The following is a 25842-nucleotide window of genomic DNA, read 5'->3' as shown; positions in this document are numbered from 1 at the left end:
GGGTTTCACACAAACAAAGCTTCGTAGTTGAGCAAAAATTCGTCCTGGTCCGGGATTTGAGACCGGGACTAACGCCTCTCCGGGCCGGTCGCTCTACCATCTGAGCTAACCAGGGGGCTAGTATAGATGAATGTGCAAGGGCGAATCAATCGACAACTCGAAGCACAAGGACAATGAATATGGCAAATCTACGTGGTGAAATCATTTTTATGTTCCAGAGGGCTAGTCTAAAGCACTGTCAAATTCTGCTATATTGTGGAATTCGTCACCTTCTTAGCTCTGACTGGCTCATTGGTCAGCTACCGTCTCTCTGATTGGTTCAAAACGATTGACAACGTGGCAGAAGTTGACAGCCTCCAGAGTAGCACCACTGGAGCGGATACCCCGCTATCGTAGTTCCGATAAAGGAAGAACTTCAGTTGGCCTAGTTCGTGTTTACTGCATATCATATTGAACGCAAATAAAGACATAGGACAGCAGAAGAGAACGCAAAAACGACACGGGCGGTGTCGTTTTGTGTTCTCTTCCGCTGTCCTATGTCTTTATTTGCGGTCAATATGATATCCGGTAAAGGAAATTCCCGTCTGCCAACCCAATTCTGCCATTCAAAGAAAAATATTAGCTTTTGATTTTGAAAACATTCTTAAAACGTTATGCTTGGCACACAGAACGCAGATCTGCATCTACAGTTCGGCTGTAATATACACAGGCAAACGCATACACACAGTTTTCTCCACAAAGCGTAGCAATAGCTTCGCTAATTATCAAGTTTGAGAAGTCCGCTTTTCACCGGTTGATTTAAGGGTGCGCATCTGATAATCTCTGCAGAAGCAAGTCACTCTCCACGGCATACCACTGTCAAAGGCTATTGTGAAAACGTTTTTGCGAACAGAATGGCCTCCAGCATATCAGATGTTAAACTGCGACTGAGAACTTTTCCTTAACCTAATATGTAAAGACAAGTGCGTACATTGTCCCCAGTTCTCCTTCGCGCTTTCAATACGCTGGCTAGTCAAGTTTATTCTTTCATCCGGGCAGCTGATAAGTCGCTATGAGATCCGTTGAGGCAGGACACGGTCTAGCACGCCTGTGTTAGCAGATCGCCTTCCCTACGTCGTGCTTGCATCAATGCGCGTCAAGTGCCTTTTCGTGAAATGGTCGAAGCATGCAAGATATTTTTAATAAGCCTTTCACAACGAATATCCTCTGAAGAAATATTGCGTAACAGCGAATTAGCGGAATTCGAAGCTTCTAGGGCGTAACAGACTACAGCGCTGAAGTATGTGTAGACGCTTTACTATTCGTAAATAAAGAAAAAATTACCTTCCGATCTCTTTTTTTTGGCTATCAAAACTGATCAGTGTGATAGCCAAAAAATTTCATCCACCTGTGCATTTCACAGAGCTTCGAAAGTAGTGTGTGTGTGTGTGTGTGTGTGTGTGTGTGTGTGTGTGTGTGTGTGTGTGTGTGTGTGTGTGTGTGTGTGTGTGTGTGTGTGTGTGTGTGTGTGTGTGTGTGTGTGTGTGTGTGTGTGTGTGTGTGTGTGTGTGTGTGTGTGTGTGTGTGTGTGTGTGTGTGTGTGTGTGTGTGTGTGTGTGTGTGTGTGTGTACGTGTGCGTGCGTGTGTGTGCGTGCGTGTGCGTGTGCGTGTGCGTGTGTGTGTGTGTGTGTGTGTGTGTGTGTGTGTGTGTGTGTGTGTGTGTGTGTGTGTGTGTGTGTGTGTCATTGCGTCTTTATTCTGCGTTTTGGCTTTGCTTTTCGCGTGATTATACATATAAAAGGCTTAAAACAACATGACACGAGCCAGTGCAATCACTAAGTATAAGTACCAGGACGCACGCGTGACACATGAGAGGTTTCAGACAAGAGGCTTAACGAACTCCCCGCAAACACCGTGTCGCTTGCTAACGCAAGTAATACATGAACGCGGCGTGCTCGCTGGAGGAAACGTTCGAGTAACGCAAACTACAGTCAGTAACGTAGGCACGGAAGGCAGTACGCGAGCCAAGCTTCATCAAAAGGAGTCCCGGATGGCGAAGACATGAAGCGCACAAATAAAACGAGAGACCAGGCGAACGACAAGCGAAAAGCAGTTGGGAACAAACGACCGTCGACGAGACGGGATACAAACAACAAACTCCGCTTCACTGAAAGGCGCGGCCTCGGGCATTGTCGAAGCCCACTTGTGCGTAAAATGCCGTAATACGAGGCCCGTCGAAACAAACAAACTCTCGCTACGCTGCGCCTGTTACGTTGGTACATACACGGAGCGCGGATCGCTAGAGACGCAGGGACGCACTACAGCGCATATCCAAATGGACCTCATCTATATGCTTCCCCACCATTCGGGGCTTCCCCGCCTGTCCTCTGTGGAGTCGCTCTCAGTAGTACGGAAAGTTCAATTCTCTGGATGGCGGTACGATCGGAGAGAAAGAAAACGTGTTTGTTTGCCTCGAAAGCAGTTTAGAGGATTTATTTTGATTGATTGATTGATTGATTGATTGATTGATTGATTGATTGATTGATTGATTGATTGATTGATTGATTGATTGATTGATTGATTGATTGATTGATTGATTGATTGTACGGTCAGTCGAGTGAACGAATGAAAACCTTGCTCAGCGGCATTAGGGAGTAATTACAGCAAACGCGACCGAGAGCTATATATTTTGTATTCATTTGTCTACACTAAAGGCCCAATAGGCGGATGTTTGATAAGTAAAAGCAGAGGTAATCAAACTGGACTAATAGAATACTGTGGAATAATTGTTACTTTAAGCGGAGCATTTACCGCAGGAGTCACTACCTGAATACACTGAAACGGAGAAATCATCTTGCCCGAATCCACTGTACCGAATTTAGTGAAATTGATTGCACTTAAGAGGAAGTTTTCGCTCGGGTGCTCCTATCTAAATACGAGGTCTGTTAGAAAAGTATCCGACCTTTGGCCGAAGAAAAAAAAACTGGGATAACTGGAGTTTTGGAAACGTAATCACCCTCAAAGTAGTCTCCTTAGTACTCCGCACACTTCTCCCAACGGTGCTGCCATTGTTGGAAGCATTCCCAGAAGGTTTCTTTCGGAACGGAGTTTACCTCATCTGTCGTTGCAGCCATAATGTCCTCTTTTGTCTGAAATCACGCTCCTTTCAATGGCCTCTTGATTTTGGGAAACAGCCAGAAGTCGCAGGGGGCCATATCAGGAGAGTAAGGAGCCTGTTGAACGACAGGAGTCTGGTTTTTTCGCCAAAAAAGTCTGAATAAAGTGCGAGGAATGTACAGGAGCATGGTCGTGATGGATGTGCAATTTTCCTGTTGACAACTCGGGTCTCTTGCGCCGCACAGCATCACGTAGGCGACGAAGGACATCCCTGTAGTACTCTTTGGTGATTGTTTGACCCTGTGGTGCTTACTCATGGTGTACCACACCGCGGGAGTCAAAGAAAGCAGTCAGCATTACTTTGACGTTGCTGCGCACTTGGCAGGCCTTCTTTGGTCTTGGTGACGTGAAATGCTTCCACTGTGACGACTGGGATTTGGTTTCCGGGTCGTACCCTAACATCCAAGACTCGTCACCAAGTGATTATGGTGTTCATGAAGTCGGGGTCACTGTTTGTGGAATCCGACATGTCCTGTGAGACTTCAACACGAAGTTGCTTTTGCTCCACCGTGAGCAGCTTCGGCACGAATTTCGCCGCAACTCTCTTCATTGCCAAATCTTCGGTCATAATGGAATGTGCAGGAAAAGTGCCGATGCCCACCTCTTCCGCAACTTCTCGGATAATCACACGACGGTCCCGCATCACCACAGCGTTCACTTCGGCAATGACCTGCTCATTTCAGCATGTTGATGGCCGACCGGAACGTGGCTCGCTCTCCACAGATGTGCGGCCGTCTTTAAACCGGTTGTACCACTCCTTAATCTGTGTGCTGCTCATAGTATAACTTCCTCTTAAGAAGCTTTAGCTCGGGCCCAACTCCTACGCGGCCTATTCAAATACATGTAAAACGCAAAAGTGCTTTTCTGAGATAACTCCTGGACCGATTTTAATGAAATTTGTTGCATTTGAGAGAGGAAGTTAAATTCTAGTTACTGTAGAAGCGGATTTTCAATTTAGGGCCTGAATTATGTGAAAAGAGTTTTCAAAAATTTGAACGTTAATAAGATATACGCACGAAGTTTATATATTACTAGCTCTGTATCAAAAACAGATATCGCGGTTCTGTAAACAGCATTCATTAGATCATTCATACTGGACAAATTTGACATCTCAGTTTACATCTTACATGAATTTGTTACTTGTGTAGAAGGGTTCTGCAAAAGCTGTATTTCCATATTGCTGAAATTTATTGGAATCATGTGTAACACATCAATCTTGTCCGCTTTAGATGTACTATTAAATGCAATTAACATAATTGCGATATCATTTTTATTGCTGAGTTGCAGAATTGTAAACTTAATAGCTTCGTTTCTCGAAAATTTGCGAATTTTGCCCGTTATTTAATGAAAGATTGACAACCCAAGTCAAAACTTGGAAACAAACAGTCACTAGATTTTAAGTTCTTCTTTTAAATGCAGGAAACCTCGTCAGATTTGGTGCAGTAGTTGCCGAGAAAGACAAATTCTTCTTTTACATGTATTTAGATAGGAGCACTCGGGCTAAAGCTTCCTCTTCAAAGAAAAAATAACCTACTCACTGTGAGGTGCACATTTTTTTTATTATCGCTTGAACTTTCTTTAGCAATCTTGTCGAAATATCCCGCTATTTGAAGCACCAAAGCGTATCACAGTTTTATCAACAGCACCTACTAAAACATCTCAAGCGGACAAATTTCATATATCGTACTCCGCTCTGAAATGCACCACTGATTTCTCGGTATGACATCTACAGAACCATCGCAAACAAGCAACAGTTACACGTAATTTACAAATTCACGTGTCAGGTTTGTCCGCTTAGGTACTTACTTAATCACTTACTTAGCTTACTCAACTGCGATATCTGTTTTCCGTGAAGAGCTAGGAATTTGCAAGCTTCTGCATTATTTTTTTTTTTACTTACTAACCTTCGGCATTATTGGGAAGCATTTGATAGGCTAAATAACATTCTGCATCCTGCAGGAAACATAAATAAATTTCCTATCCTCAACCCAACCAATGTCACTGATAGAAGCATGCAATTCTATTTCCTAGTTAACAGTCTTTCATGGACTGTCTGGCATTAGTGCAAACAGTGAGTGCAGAAAGAGTACAAAAGCGAGCTTTGAGAGAAACGTTGGTGCAGATGTCGTAGACCACTACCTTCGGGACATCGATATCGTCAAAGATATACAAAAATTAAGGAGGCAACATAAGGCTATTATCATTATTCACTTCAACTGCGTCAAAATGCACACAGTGTCCTTTTATTCGCCGTGAAATCGTCTAATGCAGTCACTGAGATGCGTACGGCCAGCGAAAGAGCAAATTTTACGGGCATCGTGTCAAAGAAATCGCCCCTTTGTCTTCGCGCAAAAAAGAAATAAGGAAAACAAGCCTGTTACGCTTCGTGCAATTTCCGCATTACGGCACCCCGCCCATCTCGCCGCTCGCTTCATTTCTAGAAGTCGGCCGCTCATATTTCGTCGCGGTATACACAAATACGTTGGGGCGGCCAGGCCGAGCACCGTCTCCCGCTTGCTACACGCCCTATTGATCCCTTACTATTTCAGGCACTCCGCAGCTTCGCTTTTGTTTTTTTCCGTGTCCCCTTTTTATTCCTCTCTGTCCCCATCCGCAAGCCGGTTTCCCTCCGTTCCGTCCCAGGCCGTGACGGAGTCGCAATGAAATGAAGCAAACGAATGGAGCCTGTGAAGCGTGCTTTGCCACTGGGTGATAAATGTAGAGGTGAAGCCTTCTTTACGTCGACAAGATCTCGCAATATCAGGTTTGCAATTTTAGTTAGTTAGTTAGTTAGTTAGTTCTTGTTTATTGTTTGTTTGTTTGTTTGTTTGTTTGTTTGTTTGTTTGTTTGTTTGTTTGTTTGTTTGTTTGTTTGTTTGTTTGCTTGTTTGTTTGTTTGGTTCGGTTTCTTCGATAGCCTCTTTAAAAGCCTTCTAAATTAGTATTCTAACCAAATGATGTGTTGATATTGTTTATCACCAAGTGACCTGTTTTGTACGTGTCTGCTTATTGTTGCTAAGAAGATAATGAAAAAAAAAGCTTTTATGGCACTGCGGGAAAGCATCGGGATTGTGATTGAGGGGTCCTGGGTTCGAATGGCGTTTTGTAAATTTCTTTCTACGTGTTTTCTTTCTTGGTTGACTTCTGCCATACTTGTTCGCTTGTCCTATGCTTCAACAACACGCCTGACACGAAGCTTTTTTAATAAGGGAAGAGAAGCAACTCGCTGCGTAGGCCTGGAGGAGGTGGATGGGGACCTTAGGTAGATGCCGCTTTAGCGGCCGCAGACAAATGAATAATGACGCGCTGTTACGTTGTTGCTGCGTACCCCAATGAGACAACACCCCCTCCTCCTCCCCTCTAAATTCATCATCATTATCATCATCAGCAGCAGCAGCAGTCTGGATACGCCCACTGCAGGGCAAAGGCCTATCTCATACTTCTCCAACTACCCCGGTCATGTACCAATTGTCGCCATGTTGTCCCTGCAAACTTCTCAATCTTATCCGCCCAACTAACTTTCTGCCGCCCCCTGCTACGCTTCCCTTCCCTTGGAATCCAGTCCGTAACCCTTAATGACCATCGGTTATCTTCCCGCCTCATTATATGTCCTGCCCATGCCCATTTCTTTTTCTTGATTTCAACTAATATATCATTAACTCGCGTTTAAATTCCCCTCTAAATTCACCGATCGGCAAAACTCTGCGCGCACAACATGCGATGAAACAAAAAAAGGGGCCCCTTCAGTTCAGCAGCTGTACGTTGAAGGGCCCATTAAAAATAGTGTATAGACTATTATGACGGGCCCCCTCACCGTAGTGAGTGGCGTTACAGTAGTAAAACGTGACATTTCTGGTGGAGGTACGGGAGCAGCGTGGACTACCGCGACACCACCTGAATCTGACCCTCTCTCATTCCGTTCGAGTAAGATGTCAGCCACCACTACGACGGCTAGCCAGACGCGAGAGACCGCCACTCCGCCTGTTACGCGGATTTTTTTCAACGCGTCGCGAACCCCGAAGGCCTTTAAAATGATGACGCTTACGAAGGAAGTCGAAAACTGGACGGACCACCGCGTGAACGAGCGGAACGACCACCGGAAGAAGCTCCGGGAATGTCAGCTTCGCCCCTCGACGACTCGACGCGCGCACTTCAATTCAAGTCAATTCAATTCAATTCCTTTTATTTTACCATACACATGATCGGAGCTCTTGGGCAAAAAGCTGTGCGAAACAGCAGCTCGACTGGGCCCAAGAGACCACATCAAGGTATAACAGCGTGACGATGTAAACATAAGAAAACAACTAAATTAAACAACAAAACTGAGGTGTTTCAAAAAAAAATAAGGGCATGCAGCTAGTACAGAACACATAGTTAAATACGGTATCAGTAGCCAACATGTCATTAGGTGTGCAGCATCTACACTGTTTGAAATTTGACACCTTGAAACACAGACTGTTTGAAATTTCAGCAAGGTTACGCGTAATATAATGTGCCTGATACATGAAACCATTTCATGTATCATTTCATTTATAATTTCGTTTTATCGACCATTTCATGTACTTGGTTGGAAACCCACGAAGCCAACCTTGGCGACCTGCTTTCATCTCTGGGCCTTGTAGCAGCCGTCAGAGCGGCGGCTCGCTGGCGTTGGCATTCTGCTGCTTAGCGCGAGGTCGTGGGTTCGATTTCCCAGTCGCGGCCAGTAGCGTTCGAATGGAGGTCACATACATCCGAAGCCCTCCCCCACGGCATCTCTCGTAGCCCGAGTGTCGCATGAAGACGCTAAAAGCGCATAAATCAAAGGCAAACAATTTCCTCAAAGCGGAGGCAAGATTATTGAAAAAACGGAAACTGTCATTTACCCGACAGTATAGCACGAAGTTGCCAGGGCAACCCATACGCGATTCTCAGAAAGGAAAGCTTTTTGACATCTCAGGCGTATTCTGCAGCTTCTCAGCTGTCGATTAATTCGAACCTTGCGCTATGGCCTGCTAGCCACCCAGTTAGCTCAGATGGGAGAGCGACCGCCCCCGTAAAGGCCTCGGCGGTCCCGGGTTCGATCTCCGGAGCAGGACGAATTTTTCTATTTCAAAAAGCTTTCTTTCTGCGAAATACGTACGGCGGTCCCTTCGTAACTTCGTGCTATATCCGGGAGGAGGACAATTTTCCTCCTCACCCATAAGTAAATTATAAATCTTTAAAATCTATTTGTAGTACTACGTACATAACCTACTATTTGCCTCTCCACAAATGTATGATATTGTGGTTATTGGGAACATGTATCATGTTATACCGACCACATGTGGATTATTGTGTGTGTCGATAATGGATTTTTACATGTTCTCCGTCCAAATCATATATATATATATATATATATATATATATATATATATATATATATATATATATATATATATATATATATATATATATATATATATATATATATATATATATATATATATATATATATATATATATAATTTGAACTGTCGCATTGTTTGGCGGCCGGTTGAAACCTACGCCGTATAACGATCGACCCCCAACCACCCCACCCCCACCCCAGAACGAGCCCTATCACAATCCCCGTCGTCGTATCCGCCCGCGGGCGCAGCGAAGAGAGCTTTGCAATCGTGGAGTACACAAGTAGTTTTCAAACCCGGACGATCGGGACTCTTCGTAGCGGGAAGTTCTGTTGACGAACTCGTTGAACACATTGGTGAGCTCACATGTTGAACACAGTGCCAAGTAATGGAATACTATTGGAAACCCCTAGCACGCGAGATATTGAAAACAAATTCTTAATTCATCGCCCGGGCCTGGAGGGTGATCCAAGCCAGAGGGTTCCGGGAATAAGGGACCCTCCCACCTCCACTGACAAGTCACAGCTTCAAATAAAGGTTCACTATCGCTCTTACAGTAACTTCGTTTTTTTTTTAATCCCTAGAAGAGAATTCGAAGCAGTTGTGATAGTTTGATTACAGAAAAACAAACGTGCTCAAATGCTTACTCCGAACCGAATGCTTTTCTGTGCTCCTTGATATGTTGAGATCAATGTCTTACTGGTGCCAAATTGAGGAAACACAAGTTTGTGCCTTGTAAATTGTAATATAAACACCGAAACTTCTTTTTGTAAGTTTTCTCAAAAACTGTTAATTCAGGCCCACGTGCTTTAACCTTTGATTCCACGTACGAAACACGCTTGTATACTTCTATTTTAGGCCTTGTACATGGGGTCTGAGCTTTCCTCAAGCGAATCGTTTCGTTTTTTTTTTTATCGTTTTCTTTTCCCAAGCTTGCTCATATCCACACGATGTGAATAAAATAAAACTGAACGTAATTGAATTGAATCCCAAATATAACCAGCCCGGATAAAGCGAATTATTCTATGTATCGAACATACGAAACTTACTGACCGATACTCGGGCAAAGTAACTCACTCGAGGCGAATTCGATCAGACAATGGATACATCGAACACGGAATCCGCTGCCAGCGCTATAAAGGTTCTCGCACTCTGCGAATAAAGCTTTCAGAATAGTAATTTGTATCGTGCTTTCTTTTGTGGTTGTTGCTGTTTCTTTTGAGCATGCGTGCGGAGAATGTGTGCGTGCGACGTCGAGAAGCAATTTGAGGCAAGGGCAATAACTACTGCCCCCTACGCGCAGTTTTGTTTTTCAGCAAACGGATTCCTTCGTTGCTTGTCTTCTGCTGCCACGTGTACGCCGTCCGTCAGACTTCTTGTACACTATAATGAACATTGTCCGTTATTTTTTTTCTTCTTTAATGTTAACTTGGGGAGCGAGTGCGTAAAATATTCGTCCCGGATATAATCAGATGCGTGAGGAACCGTACGGAAGTGGTTCAATCATATTCGAGCCCTCGGTTTTCGGCGTAAGTTACACCGATTTGATTGGGGGTGTGCGAATACTCGAAGCTTTCGACTAACTAATCAAATCATTGCCTCCATTTGAATCGAATAGTGGCTATTCGTAAACACGCGCACATTTCGAATGTGTTTCGAATATTTTAAATCGCCAACTGCGCGCAATGAAGCATAAAATTGGAGCAAATGTGCAAAAAAAAGAAAGTTAATTCCGGCGGCCATAGGACATGAGACACGAGGATCTGCGTAGTGTATACCCCGCTACGTCGCTCAGGGCGTCAGACTTTTCCGGTTAAACATCCGTGTTTACTCAATGAGTCCCGAGTACGCGAGTGGACTTAATTGTTTCTAATGCTCCATTTGTATTCTCTTAATAAACAACACTTCGTACCATGCAATTTAATGACAGAAACGGGCCAGCGGCTGGATTATGCTAGGATGTGAACATCTTTTTTTATAACAATGTTGAAAAGAGCTGCTCATTATTCGAAAGCTATTCGAAAATTATTCGATATTCGGTTCTATTCGCTTCTGGCGCTATTCGATTCGTGTGCAATTCGGTGTCGAAGGATGCTACTATTTGTACACCCATACGAATTTGACCTAGACCGTTCTTTTCCTTTTTTCGCTTTTCTCGCAGGTGACGGAAAGCACAAGTGAAGGGCGTTTAGAATACAATACCGCGAGATCGCGCAAAAGTTCAGGATGCACCATCAACATGCCAACCTCCCACACGACGTTACACCTCTGCCTATGTGCTTATGCAAAGAAGAAGAAAAACTTGCGTGTAATGTTGTTCCTTTCTTTTTTTTCCTTTCTTTTTTTTGCGACAAGGAACCTAGCGGACCTTTTGCAACTTACCGTGCTATTTAAATGAACAATGGATTCGGGTTCGTAATGTACCCGTCAATAATAAAAAAAAAGCCACCTGAAAAGCGCGCATGCAATCCCTGAGCTACACGTCTTCCGGTTTGAACAGGATGTACAGCTACGAAGTTTGGTGCGATCGGGAAACACACGCCACGTTCCGTGGTCGGCAAAAGTAATATTCGTCGAGCCGCTCTCGGAAAGGGGCTCGCTCCTTCTTGGACAGAACGGAGTGATTCAAGTGGTCCTTGTTACGCCGAAGCGCTTCCCGCACCACGATATGCAGAGACAACGTTGTCCCCCGTAGTGAAAGAGACCGGATATCCCGCGCAGCGTAACACCAGTAACATTTAGACTGATGATTCTCCTCAAGGTTCTCTTTTTTTTTTTCAATGTCTTAGCTTCGTTGTTCGTGTCGATGCAAAGTAAAAACAGACCAATCCCGGAGATAGCGTAATGAGAGGCGGCGTGAAGGGGCGATATTGATAGCAGTTCACGGTATGTGTCTTCGCGAATGTTCTTCTTTTTTTTTTTTCAATGGCGTTTCTAATACCGACCAATCCTCCCAGAGGCGGGGTAATCAAATGCACGAATGAGCCAATCTTGATAATGCTACCAGTTTGTAGCATCGTGGTGTCGTCTTCCCGATTCGTGTCCCCGTCTACGTTCTGCGCTCTTAACACCAGGATGGACACCTACGAGTCTTTCTTCCTTTCTTTATTTTTTTTTTTACCAGATCGTTGAGAATTACGCAGTACTAAAGCGGCCTTCGCTGCGAAACACGGGAGCACGACGGCCGAAGCAAACTCGACACACAGGCGGGCGCGCTTGCAATTTACGGCAGAACGCACTGCATACCGCACCACTCGCATCGTACTCGTTTGCCAGTCCTCGGAGAGCACAGCGATCTCGCTTAGTACGCGATCGAACGAGAGACGAATCTCGCGTCCCGTACCGGGACGATTAGGGACGCATACGCGGCGCTTCATTTAGCTCCCGAAAGGGGGGTTTTCGTTCCCGAGTTATTTCGGTTTCGCGACTTTATTCCCGGCGTGCGTACGTGCGGATTGTACGTCTGCACGGACAGCGACGCGAGAACAGTCTTGCTTTTATCTTTCGAGCCGCGTACGTTATCCCAGACTGTACGCCACGATAGTTAGCCCGGGTTTCGGCGAAGGGAAGCCCGGCTTACGTTTTTTTTTTTTTTAAAGAAGGGAAAGAAAGGGGAAAAGAGATTACCTAACGGGTTCTTCTTTCGTTCTCACCTGCTGCAGCTGGCGCCATCGGAAGCATCCCCAGCAGCTGGTGGTGGTTGGCGTGGCCGCCATGGCCTGAGGCAGCCGTCGTTGCAGACGGGTCCGGGCACCACCAAACCGCCCAGCGGAACCCCGACGCTCTCCCCTTACCTGCGCGTCGTAGTCGCCGCCGCTGGCCGGCGGCGGGATCTAGACGTCGCCATTCTGGCTGGCGCCCGCCTGGCCCCGATCGATTTGCCGGCGGGCCCGTCGCAGACTACGACGACGGGCGCGCGCGCGCGCTCGTCGCCGCCGCCGCCAGGTGGCGGCACGTGACCTCGATGTTCTCTTATGCGATCTCTCTGCGCTGGCTTGTTCGTCTGCTGCTGCTGCTGTTGCAGACGAATCGCGGCGGAATCTGCTGGAGTGCGATAGTTTGAGCGCGCCGTAAGGTGGCGCTGGTTAACCTCTTTCTCGTGGTCGGGTCTGCAATCTCGAAAACGTTTACACCCTTTGGGGTGTAAATCTGCCACACAACAATAATCGTCATTTGTCTTGCTTGCTTTTCCTTTCTTGAAAACGCCGCGCCCGCTACTTTCCTGTCGGCAATGCTATGCCATGCTGATAACGCGCATGCCGTTCGTTATTGGGAAGTACCGGGCTCGCAGCGCTGAAGAAAGGAAATGTGGACAAGATAGACGGCGTTTATTGTTGTGTGGCAAGATACGATTCAAAGGGTGTAAACTTTTTTTAGAGTGTGACGGTCGCCGGCTGGCCACGTTTGTGGGATCACGCGGTCGGTCTCTGGCCACGTAAACGGAAACTATGCCGTCACTCTTCACTATGCCCTACTGTATAAAAACAGTAAGTAGAGAATAACCGGAGTGACGTCGAACGAAAAGCGGTACGTGGCCACAGGATGGTGTGATCATGGCCGATGGCGTATGGGATGGTACCTGTCACCACACTTCGTTTCGAAGGAGAATTCACGTATTTATTTATTTATTTATTTGAATGAATGAATGAATGAATGAATGAAGCTTTATTTCTCATTGAACAATGCAAGAATGTGAGGGAAAAGCCGCGGGGAGACGGCTTGAGAACCATCAACCCCCTGACAGCATATGACAGCGAAGCAAAAACACACACATGCGATGAAAAAAGAACTAACAATAGAAAAAGGACAAGACAATAAAGGCGTAAATAAGACACATCATGCTAACACATACAATAGAGATTAACATACGATAAACACCGCTGACAGATGTACATTGGTAAACGCATAAACTTGTACTGCATGCAGTGCAAGTTTATCAAGAACCAAGCAATGACAATAACAACATGAGGTTACAAGTTTAACATTGTTTTAACACTGTAAACAAACAAAAAAGATAATACGGGATATCACATAAAAGTATTTTAATACAGCACTCCACCCAATTGGTATAAACGTAACTAAATTAATTCCATAATAAATAATGCAGTCAAATCAGATAGCTTAAAGAGTGAAATATCTATACCTGTTATATGAAATTCATTTAATAAGCACGGCAAATTATTGTTCGGGGATTCCAATCCAAAAGTGGAACGGCAAGTCGGAACTTTCCAAAGTTCGATCCACCGTGCCTCACAGGTGGAAGTACTCCTTTTTAAATTCGCAATTTCACTAAACAAGACGTTCCTTTGCTTAACACTTAGAAGAATACGCTCGTGCTAGGCTATACCGGTACAGATCATTAAACTTTACTACGCTTTTTATCTCTTGAACAAGCGCGACGTAGGCTCGCATTCAGCGAGGTTTGCAATTACCCACAGAATTCTTTTTTGAGCTTTTCTGAGCCTCACAGCATTTGTCTGTGTGATCGTGCCCTATAACTTAAATGGGAAAGAAAAATAATTTAAATAAAAATGAAAAGAAAAGATTTGTACGTTAATAATTTCGCGGATTGCGGTAGTAAATAGCGATTTCTGTTTAATATGTCAGTAATGTGGCTTTATTTTTGTAATATTTAATTCACGGGAATTTCCCGCACTAACGTCTCAGAAAAACAAACACCATTAATGTTTACAGATTTAATAATCCCAACTTTCGAAGAAAGAAAAGTGATGTTACATCCTGCGGAAATTCATGCGTTTTCATCTCTAAAAATGACTGCTTATTTATTTATTCGCAATGCCTTACAGGTTACTCATATGAGCACACATGACTAACAATGCATGCGGTGGCCAACTACAAGAAAAAATACATATATACAGGGAAAGTTTGTGACACTATTAGTATACAGTGGTAACATGCGCGAAAGCACTGCGTAATGTAAAAAGCCGATTGTATACACAATGTCCACGCTCAAACAATACAAATAACGAGATCGGAACGAGGTGTTGCGTTTCGCCTGCGACACGCGGGTTTGCCGGCGCGACTGCGGCGGGGCGGCAGACATTTTGGCCCGTTCGGCGTCGCCGCAACGCTCCCCGCCAGGCGTTTCCAGGCGTTTCCAGGCATGTTCCGATGCCACGTGTCTTCATGTGCGTGTGTGAGTGTATGTGCCATTGTGCCCGAACCAGGCGATGCGACAGCAGGGGTCACCCTCTCCGCCCAGTCTTTGTGCCCGACCGGCGGCGCTACGACAGTGTGCGTCACCATTAGCCCATTGTACAATCACGTGCTCGTCTATTGAGGGGTTCCTTCTTGCCCTCAACTGCGAGAGTATAAAAACAGCTGCCCCCGGACGCCAAAAGGAGGGCTCCGATTTCTTCTGTTGAGTAAAGTGCTCTCCCGTCTCTCTACTTCGGTCAACCTGACCGCCAACTCTTTGCGATGTTAAAATAAACAAGTTGTTTTGTTGTTACCAGTCGACTCATGCTTTGCCGGGACCTTCGGATGCTTCCAGTTGTACCCCAGGCCGCCAGGCCAACGCTACCCTTGGGGCTTGCGACCCAGGTACAACCACGGGCGTCAGCGCCGAGTTCCCAACAACCGATGCCATCGGTGGGATCCAAACATCTGGTTGGCAGCGGTGAGATCGCCTCCGACTCCAAACAACTGTCTGCCAGCGGTGAGATCGCGACAACGGAGGCCAGCAGCGAAGAGATGCAGTTGACTGTATGCTGAGCAGCTCAACGACGATCCGGGAGCAGTGCAACGAGCCCTGTGTGATGACTGGTTGCCTGCAGCGGAACGACTGCGCTGGACTCTTGGCTGCGAGGTTTGGTGAGTGCGGGACTTTCTTCTTCTGAGCTTTTGCCAGGCTTTTGTTAGTGTCAGAAACAGAGCTGGTAGTTGTGGTTGTCGTTGCTGCCGGGTTAGTTTGCGGCAAGACAATAATAGGCAGTAGAGAAAGCAGCATTCAGAGCAGTCATGGATTTGAAGTCGTTGCGCAAACCGAAATTGTTGGAGCTTGCAAGAGAGTTGGGTCTGGATGTCTCAGACAAACTCAGAAAACCGGAACTGCTAAAGGCTATTCTTGAGTTAGAGGCTGAGGATGACGAGCTGTCGGAATGCCTTGAGACCATTGAGGAGAGGGAGACTGCAAAAAGACAGGAGCGCGAACTTAAGGAGCAAAAAGAGAAACAGGAGCGCGAACTTAAAGAACAGAAAGAAAAAGAAGAGCGTGAACGTAAAGAACAGAAAGAGCGAGAGCAACAAGAGCGCGACCGTCAACACGCTTTGGAAATGAAGCGTCTCGAGATAGAGATCGAACGCGCTCGTAATGGAAGTCAGGCACACGGTGCAGGAGAACGCGTATTGTTCAAAATGACTGACCTGATGCGGCCGTTTAAGCTTGGAGAGGACATTGGTTTGTTCCTGGTTAACTTTGAGCGAACGTGCGAGAAGCAGGGGTTCTCTCGGGAAACGTGGCCACAGCGCTTGCTCACTTTGTTACCCGGCGAGGCGGCCGACGTAGTCGCTCGCTTGGATAGGGAGGAGGCAGAGGATTTCGACACAGTGAAATCGAGTCTTCTAAAAAAGTACCGGCTGTCTGCGGAGGCGTTCCGTCGGAAGTTTCGGGAAAATGAGAAAGGCAAAAGTGAGTCATATACAGAGTTTGCGTATAGGCTTATGTCGAACATGCAGGAGTGGCTCAAAGAAGAGAAAGCGTTTGGTGACCACGATAAAGTTCTGCAGTGCTTCGGGCTAGAACAGTTTTATAGTCGGTTACCGGATAACGTGCGATACTGGGTCTTGGATAGGCCAGACGTTTGTACGGTGGCTAAAGCCGCTGAGCTAGCCGAGGAGTTTGTGACGCGTCGGGCTCGCGGAGCTAAGGACGGTCAAAAGGGTGAATTTGGCTTGAAGTTTGAGAGGCCGAAGTTCACACCCATGAGAGCAAAGGGGAACACGCGTAGTGCGGATGCGAGTGGAAGCAGTGCGACCGAACCTAAGGAGACGGCGGCAGCCGAAGCCGAACGCAGAAAGCGGTTCGAGATGAGGCAAGCGCGCGTTTGTTATACGTGCCAGAAGCCGGGTCACTTTTCGGCGCAGTGTCCGGAAACAACACCAAAAGTTGTGTTTTTTTCAATAGGCAGCACTGACGAGAACATGAAGCTTCTCGAGCCTTACATGCGAGACCTCCTCGTGAACGGGAAAGAGTGCCGAGTGCTTCGCGATTCCGCAGCTACGATGGATGTAGTTCACCCGTCTTACGTAGAACCCCATATGTTCACGGGCGAGTGCGCATGGATCAAGCAAGCCGTGGAAATTCATAGCGTGTGTCTGCCAGTAGCAAAGGTGCTTATTGAAGGACCTTTCGGAGCGCTTGAGACGGAGGCGGCAGTGTCATCTATGCTGCCACCCCAGTACCCGTACCTATTTTCAAACAGGTCCGATCACCTCCTGCGCGAGAAGGGGCTTTTGTTTGGTGAAGCTAGTGTTCAGGCCTTAACCAGATCGAAGGTTCGGGAGCTCGCTGCAAAGGCGGTAGTTGCGGGGCCGACGTTATCAAACAACGAAAGAGGGTCAGAGGCGCAGCAAGCTGATATTCAGAGCACGCCCGAACTGAATAAACTTGAGTCTGTAACGTTAAAGGCACCAGATACCGGAGAGGAAAATCCCGATGCGGGAAAGTTAGAAGAGCTATCTACTGATTTGCTCATCGCGCCTACGTCAGACGGACTTGATAGGTTGCTAAAAGTCAGCCGGTCGGCTTTGATAGCCGAGCAAAAGAAGGATGGCAGCCTAGAAAACATACGCTGCAATGTCAAGGAAGGTATCGCCAAGAAAAATGCTCGTTTTGTGGAAAGAGGTGGAGTCCTGTACCGGAAGTATCTAGACCGCAGAGGAGTGGAGTTCGATCAGCTGATCGTGCCTCAATGCTATCGTCAGGATCTGTTGCGCTTGACCAGTGGCGTAGCTAGGTTGTCTGGCACCCGGGGCCCTTAGCTCTTCTGTCACCCCCCTCCCCGCGGGTGTAGTCGAGGAAGGCGCGGATATCGACAATTTTCGGGTGTCTTCAGACGTATATGACACCCCCCCCCCCCTATTGGCCCCGTGCACCCGGGGCCCACGGCCCCCCGGCCCCCCCGGTTGCTACGCCACTGCGCTTGACGCACGGGGGTTCGTGGTCCGGACACCTTGGAGTTAAGAAAACTAAGGACCGTCTGTTGCAAGAGTACTATTGGCCAGGGTGTTTTCGGGACGCAGACCATTTCCTGAGGACATGTGACACTTGTCAGCGGGTGGGCAAACCAGGGGACAAATCAAGGGCGCCGTTGAAATTGGTACCTATCATTACGGAGCCTTTTAGACGGCTCGTTATTGATACAGTGGGACCTCTGCCGGTAACAGCCACGGGGTACAGACACATTTTGACTGTGATCTGCCCAGCGACAAAGTTCCCTGAAGCAGTGCCGCTTAAAGAACTCAGCTCAGTTGAGATAGTCAATGCACTACTGTCCATATTTGCGCGAGTTGGTTTTCCTGCAGAAATCCAATCAGATCAGGGCACAGTGTTTACTAGCGCTTTGACGACAACTTTTCTCGAAAGGTGTGGGGTAAAGCTGTTACACAGCTCAGTGTACCACCCACAGTCGAATTCCGTTGAGAAGCTCCACTCCGTCATGAAGCGCGTGTTGAGAGCCTTGTGTTTTGAACATCAAACTGACTGGGAGCTGTGTCTGCCTGGGGTGATGTTTGCATTAAGAACCGCGCCGCATGCAGCTACGGGGTTTTCGCCAGCTGAACTGGTGTACGGTCGCTCGCTTCGGTCTCCGCTTCGCATGCTTCGAGAATCGTGGGAAGGTAGGGGCGACGACCCAGTCGTGGTGGAGTACGTGCTTAAGCTCCTCGAACGCTTAAGAAGGGCACAGGAGTTGTCAGGTGAAGCAATGGCAAAGGCCCAGCAGAGGGCCAAGGTTTATTATGATCGGACAGCCAGGGCCCGTCGTTTTGAGGTGGGCGATGAGGTCATGATATTGCGCACATCGCTAAACAACAAACTAGACGTGCAGTGGGAGGGCCTAGCACGAATTGTTCAGAAACTGTCGGACGTTAACTACGTGGTAAGTCTGCCAGGAAAGCGGAAAGCACAGCAAGTTTACCACTGTAATCTGCTCAAACCCTATAAACAACGGGAAGCAGTGGTGTGCATGATGGTAAACGTTCCTGAAGAGCTTCCGGTCGAGCTTCCGGGACTAGGCTCAGTGACGAACAGGGAAGACACCGGTCAAGTCATTAGTGACCTTATCAGTAAAGCACCGCTGTCGCCCGAGCAGAAAACCGAACTACACCGGCTATTACAAGAGTTTCAAGGTCTGTTCTCTGAGAGGCCTGGTAGGACTTCTGTACTTACTCATGATATAGAACTTACCTTCCCAGAGCCAGTACGATCCAAGGCGTATCGGGTGTCACCCCGCCAGAGCGATATTATGGAGGCTGAGGTAAAGAAAATGCTACAGCTCGGTGTTATTGAGGCAGGTGAGAGTGATTATACCTCCCCTTTGATTTTAGTTGAGGTACCGGGCAAGGAACCTCGTCCTTGCGTCGACTACCGCAGGCTTAATTCCATCACTAAGGATCAAATTTATCCGATCCCTAACATCGAGGAGCGCCTTGAGAAAGTTAGTAGCGCTCAGTTTATTTCCACCCTCGATCTTGTCAGGGGTTATTGGCAGGTTCCACTTACAGAAGAGGCTAGTAGGTATGCGGCGTTCATTTCACCAATGGGAACATTCCGTCCTAAAGTGTTGAGTTTTGGTTTGAAGAACGCGCCATACTGTTTTTCAAGCCTCATGGATAAAGTGTTGCGGGGACAGCAAGAATTCGCTTTACCGTATCTAGACGACGTAGCGATATTCTCCGCATCCTGGTCTGAGCATATGGCACACTTGCGGGCAGTGCTAACCCGCCTGCGCGAAGCGGGCTTGACAGTCAAGGCTCCGAAGTGCCAGTTAGCACAGGCCGAGGTTGTCTACCTCGGTCACGTGATTGGTCAGGGTCGTCGCCGCCCCTCTGAAATAAAAGTGGCCGCTGTGCGAGACTTTCCGCAACCGCGCACCAAGACCGATATTCGGTCGTTCTTGGGTGTCGCCGGCTACTATCAGAGGTACATCCCTAGGTACTCTGATATCGCGGCTCCCCTGACGGATGCTCTAAGAAAGACAGAGCCTCAAACAGTCGTCTGGGACGAGACAAAGGAAAGAGCTTTTAGCGCCCTAAAGAGTGCCCTAACAAACCAGCCTGTGCTACGATCGCCAGACTATACAAAAGGGTTCGTTGTTCAGTGCGATGCTAGTGAGCGAGGCATGGGCGTTGTACTGTGCCAACGGGAAAATGGAGAAGTAGAACACCCCGTCCTGTATGCTAGTCGTAAGCTGACCAGTCGTGAGCAGGCGTATAGCGCCACCGAGAAAGAGTGTGCGTGTCTCGTGTGGGCCGTTCAGAAATTGTCATGCTATCTAGCCGGCTCGAGGTTTATCATTGAGACGGATCACTGCCCTCTCCAATGGCTGCAGACCATCTCCCCCAAAAATGGCCGCCTCCTGCGCTGGAGCCTCGCTTTACAACAATATTCCTTTGAGGTGCGTTACAAAAAGGGGAGTCTCAACGGTAACGCCGATGGCTTAAGTCGAAGCCCCTAACGTAGGAATCAGCCTCAAAATTGTTGGTTACTGATGTTTTTCTTCCTGAGGCAGGATTTTTTTTAACATATTGCTTTTGTTTAGTGTTTCAAAGTGATGATATGCTTTCTAGTGCAATTTTCCAATTTGTGGACGCGTTCTGAGTGATGCTAGACTACTGTAAGGAACTAGGCAGTGGTATAAAAAGGGGAAAGAGCCTGGCAGGGCTTAGTGAGGGTTGTGCCGTGCTTGCTGACTGAGCGGTTGAGTTTCAGCGTAGTTCTAACGCTTGCCGGGAACGAGAACAAAAATGTGAACTCTCCCGAAGTCACTTTGCAGTGTCCCGTGCGAACCTGAACGAGAGAACGAGGCCTTCTCTGTGCGCTGCGCTCAAGAAACGTCGAGGGACGCCCGACTTCGGTTATGAGCATCATCGAGCGACATCCCTCCGGACAGCGGATGCAGTCCCCTGTCCATCGGGATCTCCTTCCCCCGGCGGGGCGGTCTGTTGCGTTTCGCCTGCGACACGCGGGTTTGCCGGCGCGACTGCGGCGGGGCGGCAGACATTTTGGCCCGTTCGGCGTCGCCGCAACGCTCCCCGCCAGGCGTTTCCAGGCGTTTCCAGGCATGTTCCGATGCCACGTGTCTTCATGTGCGTGTGTGAGTGTATGTGCCATTGTGCCCGAACCAGGCGATGCGACAGCAGGGGTCACCCTCTCCTTCCAGTCATTGTGCCCGAACCAGGCGATGCGACAGCAGGGGTCACCCTCTCCTCCCAGTCTTTGTGCCCGACCGGCGGCGCTACGACAGTGTGCGTCACCATTAGCCCATTGTACAATCACGTGCTCGTCTATTGAGGGGTTCCTTCTTGCCCTCAACTGCGAGAGTATAAAAACAGCTGCCCCCGGACGCCAAAAGGAGGGCTCCGATTTCTTCTGTTGAGTAAAGTGCTCTCCCGTCTCTCTACTTCGGTCAACCTGACCGCCAACTCTTTGCGATGTTAAAATAAACAAGTTGTTTTGTTGTTACCAGTCGACTCATGCTTTGCCGGGACCTTCGGATGCTTCCAGTTGTACCCCAGGCCGCCAGGCCAACGCTACCCTTGGGGCTTGCGACCCAGGTACAACCACGGGCGTCAGCGCCGAGTTCCCAACAACCGATGCCATCGGTGGGATCCAAACAGAGGTAAACGTGTACACGAAACTAATTACAACAAGGAGAAAGAAAAACACGAGAGAACATCATGAATAAGTAAATTCGGGAAGCGACGGTACTGGAGAGCAGTTCGAACACTATTTAGGCGTGAAATGCGCGTGCAGGCGGTTACGAAATGCCTCACGAATTTTAATAGAAACGATGTCGTCAGGACTACGGTGGCTGCTGCGTATGGCGTGACTGAGCGTGGCCGTAGGGCTCCTATCTTCAAAGCGATTTGCGATGGGTACAGAGTCTAGGTTCGCCGAGGGCTGATAGCTTCGTGTGCGCTGTGTTCTCGACGCTTAGCTCTCGTTGAAGCGACAGGCAGCACGAAGGGCGATTCGCTCGCTGCTGCTGCCGCTCTTCCTCACGCCAGCGTTTTGACAGTGAGTGTCCGCGGTCATCGAGTGAGATGTGTTCATGTTTGCCTTCGAGCGCGTGGCATCATAATTGTTAATTTTTCTTCTAAGCGAATGTTTACGAGTTCATACTTTGCTATCGCAATCGTGCATTCGCCTTACAGGCTAAACTGCGAGTTTTTTTTAGGCTATAATTTCCACGAGCAAGTTTGGGACCTCAATTAAGGCTGTCATACAGATGTACCAACTCGCCCAGCACCCAGCAACAAGTTCTGATACGTTTGATGTTTAGGTGATCATGGAGCCGTCGAGACATGCGCAGTGGTGTTTCTAAATGGTGACTATCATCTTATTCTTTTTCTATTTCTAAAGCTCCCTCGTTCATCTCTACCTCCCTCTTTCTCAGCTGGACGCTACAAATGCGTTTTATATATATATATATATATATATATATATATATATATATATATATATATATATATATATATATATATATAACGTTTAATAACAGTTTCACGTGAAGAAAAAACTTCGTGTGACCTCGAAGAATTGTTCACTGAAGTGCCGGCCTTATATGCAGTGGCGTAGCTAGGTCGTTTGGCACCCGGGGCCCTTAGATCAGCCTCAGGGGCCCTTAGACCCTTGCGGCGTCTTGGAGGTCATGGACAGTTACTGCAGGGTGAGCGGTGCAAGGTTGAATAGGTCGAAAAGTTCAGCCATGTACTTGAACTCCACTCCGTACAGTCCGCAGCCCCATTCATGGTCTCCCCGTGAAAACGTGGCTTCGCATTCTAGGCTTCCAATTCGAACCAGATGGTCTCTCTCCTGAAAACTGGCAACAGGCTAAGGAGAAGCTTGATACCAAGACTCAGGAATTCAGCGCGCTGTCATGCCCATTGACTGCTCGAGCGACAATCCTGCGCTTACTTCTGTTTTCGTTCCTGACGTATGTGGCGTGTGTGTCTCCTGTTCCAACCCGAACCAAGCTTATATTGGAGATGGTGCTCTCTCGCTTCCTCTGGAAGGGTACAAATGGCTGTGCAGCTAGGCGGGTGCTCAAGTTGCCCAGGAATAAAGGAGGACTCGGAATCCCCGACCTGGGCATCGTGGCTATACTGCACTACACGTCACGCAGATGGACCCAGGTCGCTCTTAACTCGGATATGCTCCTGACTCGAAGCTTTACCTCTTTTTTTCCTTAGCACCTGACTCCGCTTGTTTTCGCAGAGCACATTTTCCCACTGTGTTCCTCGCTCAGGTACCCCGTCCACCATTTATGCGGCGGCTGCCAACTCTTTTGGTAAGCCTTCGCACGGTTCGCCCCGACATCGACGTAGTTTGAACTCCACTCCAAGAATTAGTAGACATCCTCACCCCAGGTCTGCCCCCGCATTGCCAAATGTATGACCTGTCCATTCACAGGCCAAACTGGAAGCTCATCACGGCCAGTTTTCTCGACGCTAGGCGAGCTACGTTCATGTACCGCCTGGCGCGAGGGTGCCTGCCGTTGGGCTACAGGCCCTTCACAGCCGTCCCGGCTCGTGGGGTGTGCCCGTTCTGAGGCGTTCGTGAGGACTCGGTTCATGCCTTTACGCAATGTTTCCTTCCCGCAGCTCTTCTCCGAAGGATTGCTAGTCTTTTTAATCTCCCAGGCGTTCCTCATCAGACAGTTCGATTTTTGCACCCTTTGCCTAATCAGGCGGTCAACCAGTTCGTGCTTCTTCTGGCCGAGTACTCTTACCAAGTTTGGTTGGCACGCCGCGAGGCAGTTTTCGGGGGTGGGGCACCGGGCCTTCACGAAGTGCTTGCGAAAGCACGGAAGGAGGTCTGGTTCCACCTCACCCGGGAGCGGCACCGCTTGGGCGAGAAGAAGTTTCTCGAAGTGTGGGCCCGTCCTGCCGTGATTTTCGATGAGTCAGGTGGAAAGCTATCCATTAAGTTATGACGCATGCTCCTAAGGTCGCTCGACTCGGCCGTGTGTGCCAGTCGATCTACGGGGTTTTGTTTAGCTCAGTGGAACCCAGAGCTGAAACCGGTGGTGGCGCACCCGAGGGTTGGTCGCGCTGCTCCGCGGACGGCTTTGGTGCTCTCCATGGTTGTACCCGTTGGCCTCTTTTGCGTCGAGGCAGTCCGAGGGTCAGTCAGGCTTGTGCCCTGTAAGACCGACGTGGCTGTTTGTGTGTGGAGTGCAGTAACTCAGTGTTGCCGCACCACAACAGCCCCCTTGTCCGGGAAGGACCGTTGGCCCGAACCAAAGCCCCCCGCCCAGTCAACACGGGTTGAGGGGGGGAACTGGGGTCAACGTATCGAATGATGCTGGGTTGATGAGTACATGAAAGCTCGTGCACGCGGCGCCTTCAAATGTGCCAAGTCCTCTTCCCATCTGACAACGGTTCCGCGTAAGATATTTATGTTTTATCGTATATTCGAACAGCAATCCGAAGCGATCATGTCTGAACCTTGTGCGCAAGTCGTATTTTATGCATTTTTCTGGCGCAATTTACTTTTAAACGTATTTAATTCAATGATGCACTTGCTCTTGGCGGAGGGCCTAGAAGAATGAGGAGACATGCTGCACTTCCGCGCGCGCATGCGTGAGCACAATTGACGTACGTCGCTTGTGGCGGTGGGGCTTCGTCTAACGTCGGCAACAGCTTCGCGAACATTGAGGTGAAATTTCTTTATATATTTAGGACCTCTGCATGCCATTGGGGATATTTCCACCCCTAATAGATGTTGTAAAATATTATAAGACTTTTCTTTCTTCTTTTTTTCATGAGTCATTAGCATTGCCTGGCCGAAAGAGAAGCAATACTGAGACACATATCGTTCGTGTGCATTTCACGCGCCGTCGATAAAAGACTTTGCTGAAGGGGTCACTGAAGTCTGCATGTTTTTTTTTTTTTTCAGGGTCAAAAAATGCACGCAGAACAATTTGAAGCCAGGTGAACATACAGCAACATATTCATTCTCTAAGCATAGGCTACCCATACGATCAGAAAGAATTGTTACTTGGCTGCCGCCTTCTCTTTAAAAAATATAAGCTTTGTCCTTTGTATATATTTAAATATATTGCCTGTGCATGGTCTTTACAGCAGAATTTTTTTTTAAAGGTAAAGTGAGAAAATACGGATGACGTAGCCGCCGCTGTTGCTCCTAATGCGCTTGTCCTCCTATTGTCAGGATTTCCGGAAATAAAGCGCAAGTATGAATTACAAGCCGCGCACGCCCGCGCTGACAATGATGCAGTAAGCTCTTAGCCACCACAAAATTTTAAGTGAAAAGGTCGAGGCCACTCAAAAGAAACCTCAAATGACGTGGGTGACGAAACTCTTGGTAATAACACTTTAAGAGGGGGAGGGGAAGCTGTAAGGCTTCGGCATCGCTGGTGGGGTCCCTGCCCCGCCCCTCCCCCGGAAAGCTTCGGAGGAAGCCCGGGGACCGGGAGCCACGCCTCGTAGTCGGCACCTATGGAGCCTTGAGTGCGACAAGGCCACACAGGAACGTACGTTAAGGGTCAATAAGTAACAAAGACAAGCACGCTGGCATGCTACGGCGTGCGCTTTTGACAGCAGCAGAAGAAAAAGAAAAACGGGTGTCATGCGTTGAAATCGATGTTTCAGGCACTAAAATAATGGCGCCGATGCGTATGTCACATCCGACTGGTGGAAATCGAGCTATCAGAACACATTTGTCCGATTCGTTCAGAACGCCGTACTCCAGCTCAGAGCGCTCAAAGCGCTTTCGCCTTCGACCTGGTAGCGCGACTGAGATCCGAAAGCATGTCCGAAAGGAACTTGTTCCAGTGGCTACTCCGATTGCTCTGTTGCACGTTCGGCTGGGACAAGCTTTTTCTGGCTCCCATCTCGAGGGGGCTGCGCATTGGTGCAAAGCCATAATGTGATGCTGCAAACCGAGCTGGTAGTAACCAGTGGAATGTACCAATATTGGTGACAAATCAGTCAATCAACCAACCATAAGAGCACACAACACTATATTGGAATTTGACTGCCTGAAAAAGAAGTTATATCTGGCGCGCAGTAGCGCGTAGTAGGGCGTTTAGACAACTGCATCCAGCATCAACA

At 48.0% G+C, this 25842-nt stretch overlaps 1 protein-coding gene across 1 annotated transcript in view; it reads right to left on the bottom strand.

Annotated features, from left to right (window-relative positions):
* The window catches only part of LOC142557345 (uncharacterized), a 41728-nt gene extending 29324 nt beyond the window's left edge, over positions 1–12404 (bottom strand). Inside the window, exon 1 of the mRNA XM_075669107.1 lies at positions 12177–12404. Coding sequence (XP_075525222.1) covers positions 12177–12239 — 63 coding nt within the window. The 5' untranslated portion in view covers positions 12240–12404. The remainder of the gene's footprint in view (positions 1–12176) is intronic.
* Positions 12405–25842: the final 13438 nt, after the last annotated feature.

Source organism: Dermacentor variabilis, chromosome 9 (assembly GCF_050947875.1).
Source record: "Dermacentor variabilis isolate Ectoservices chromosome 9, ASM5094787v1, whole genome shotgun sequence".
NCBI lineage: Eukaryota > Metazoa > Arthropoda > Arachnida > Ixodida > Ixodidae > Dermacentor > Dermacentor variabilis.
Note: the sequence above shows the minus strand (reverse complement) of the source record. Positions and strands in the feature narration are given on the sequence as shown.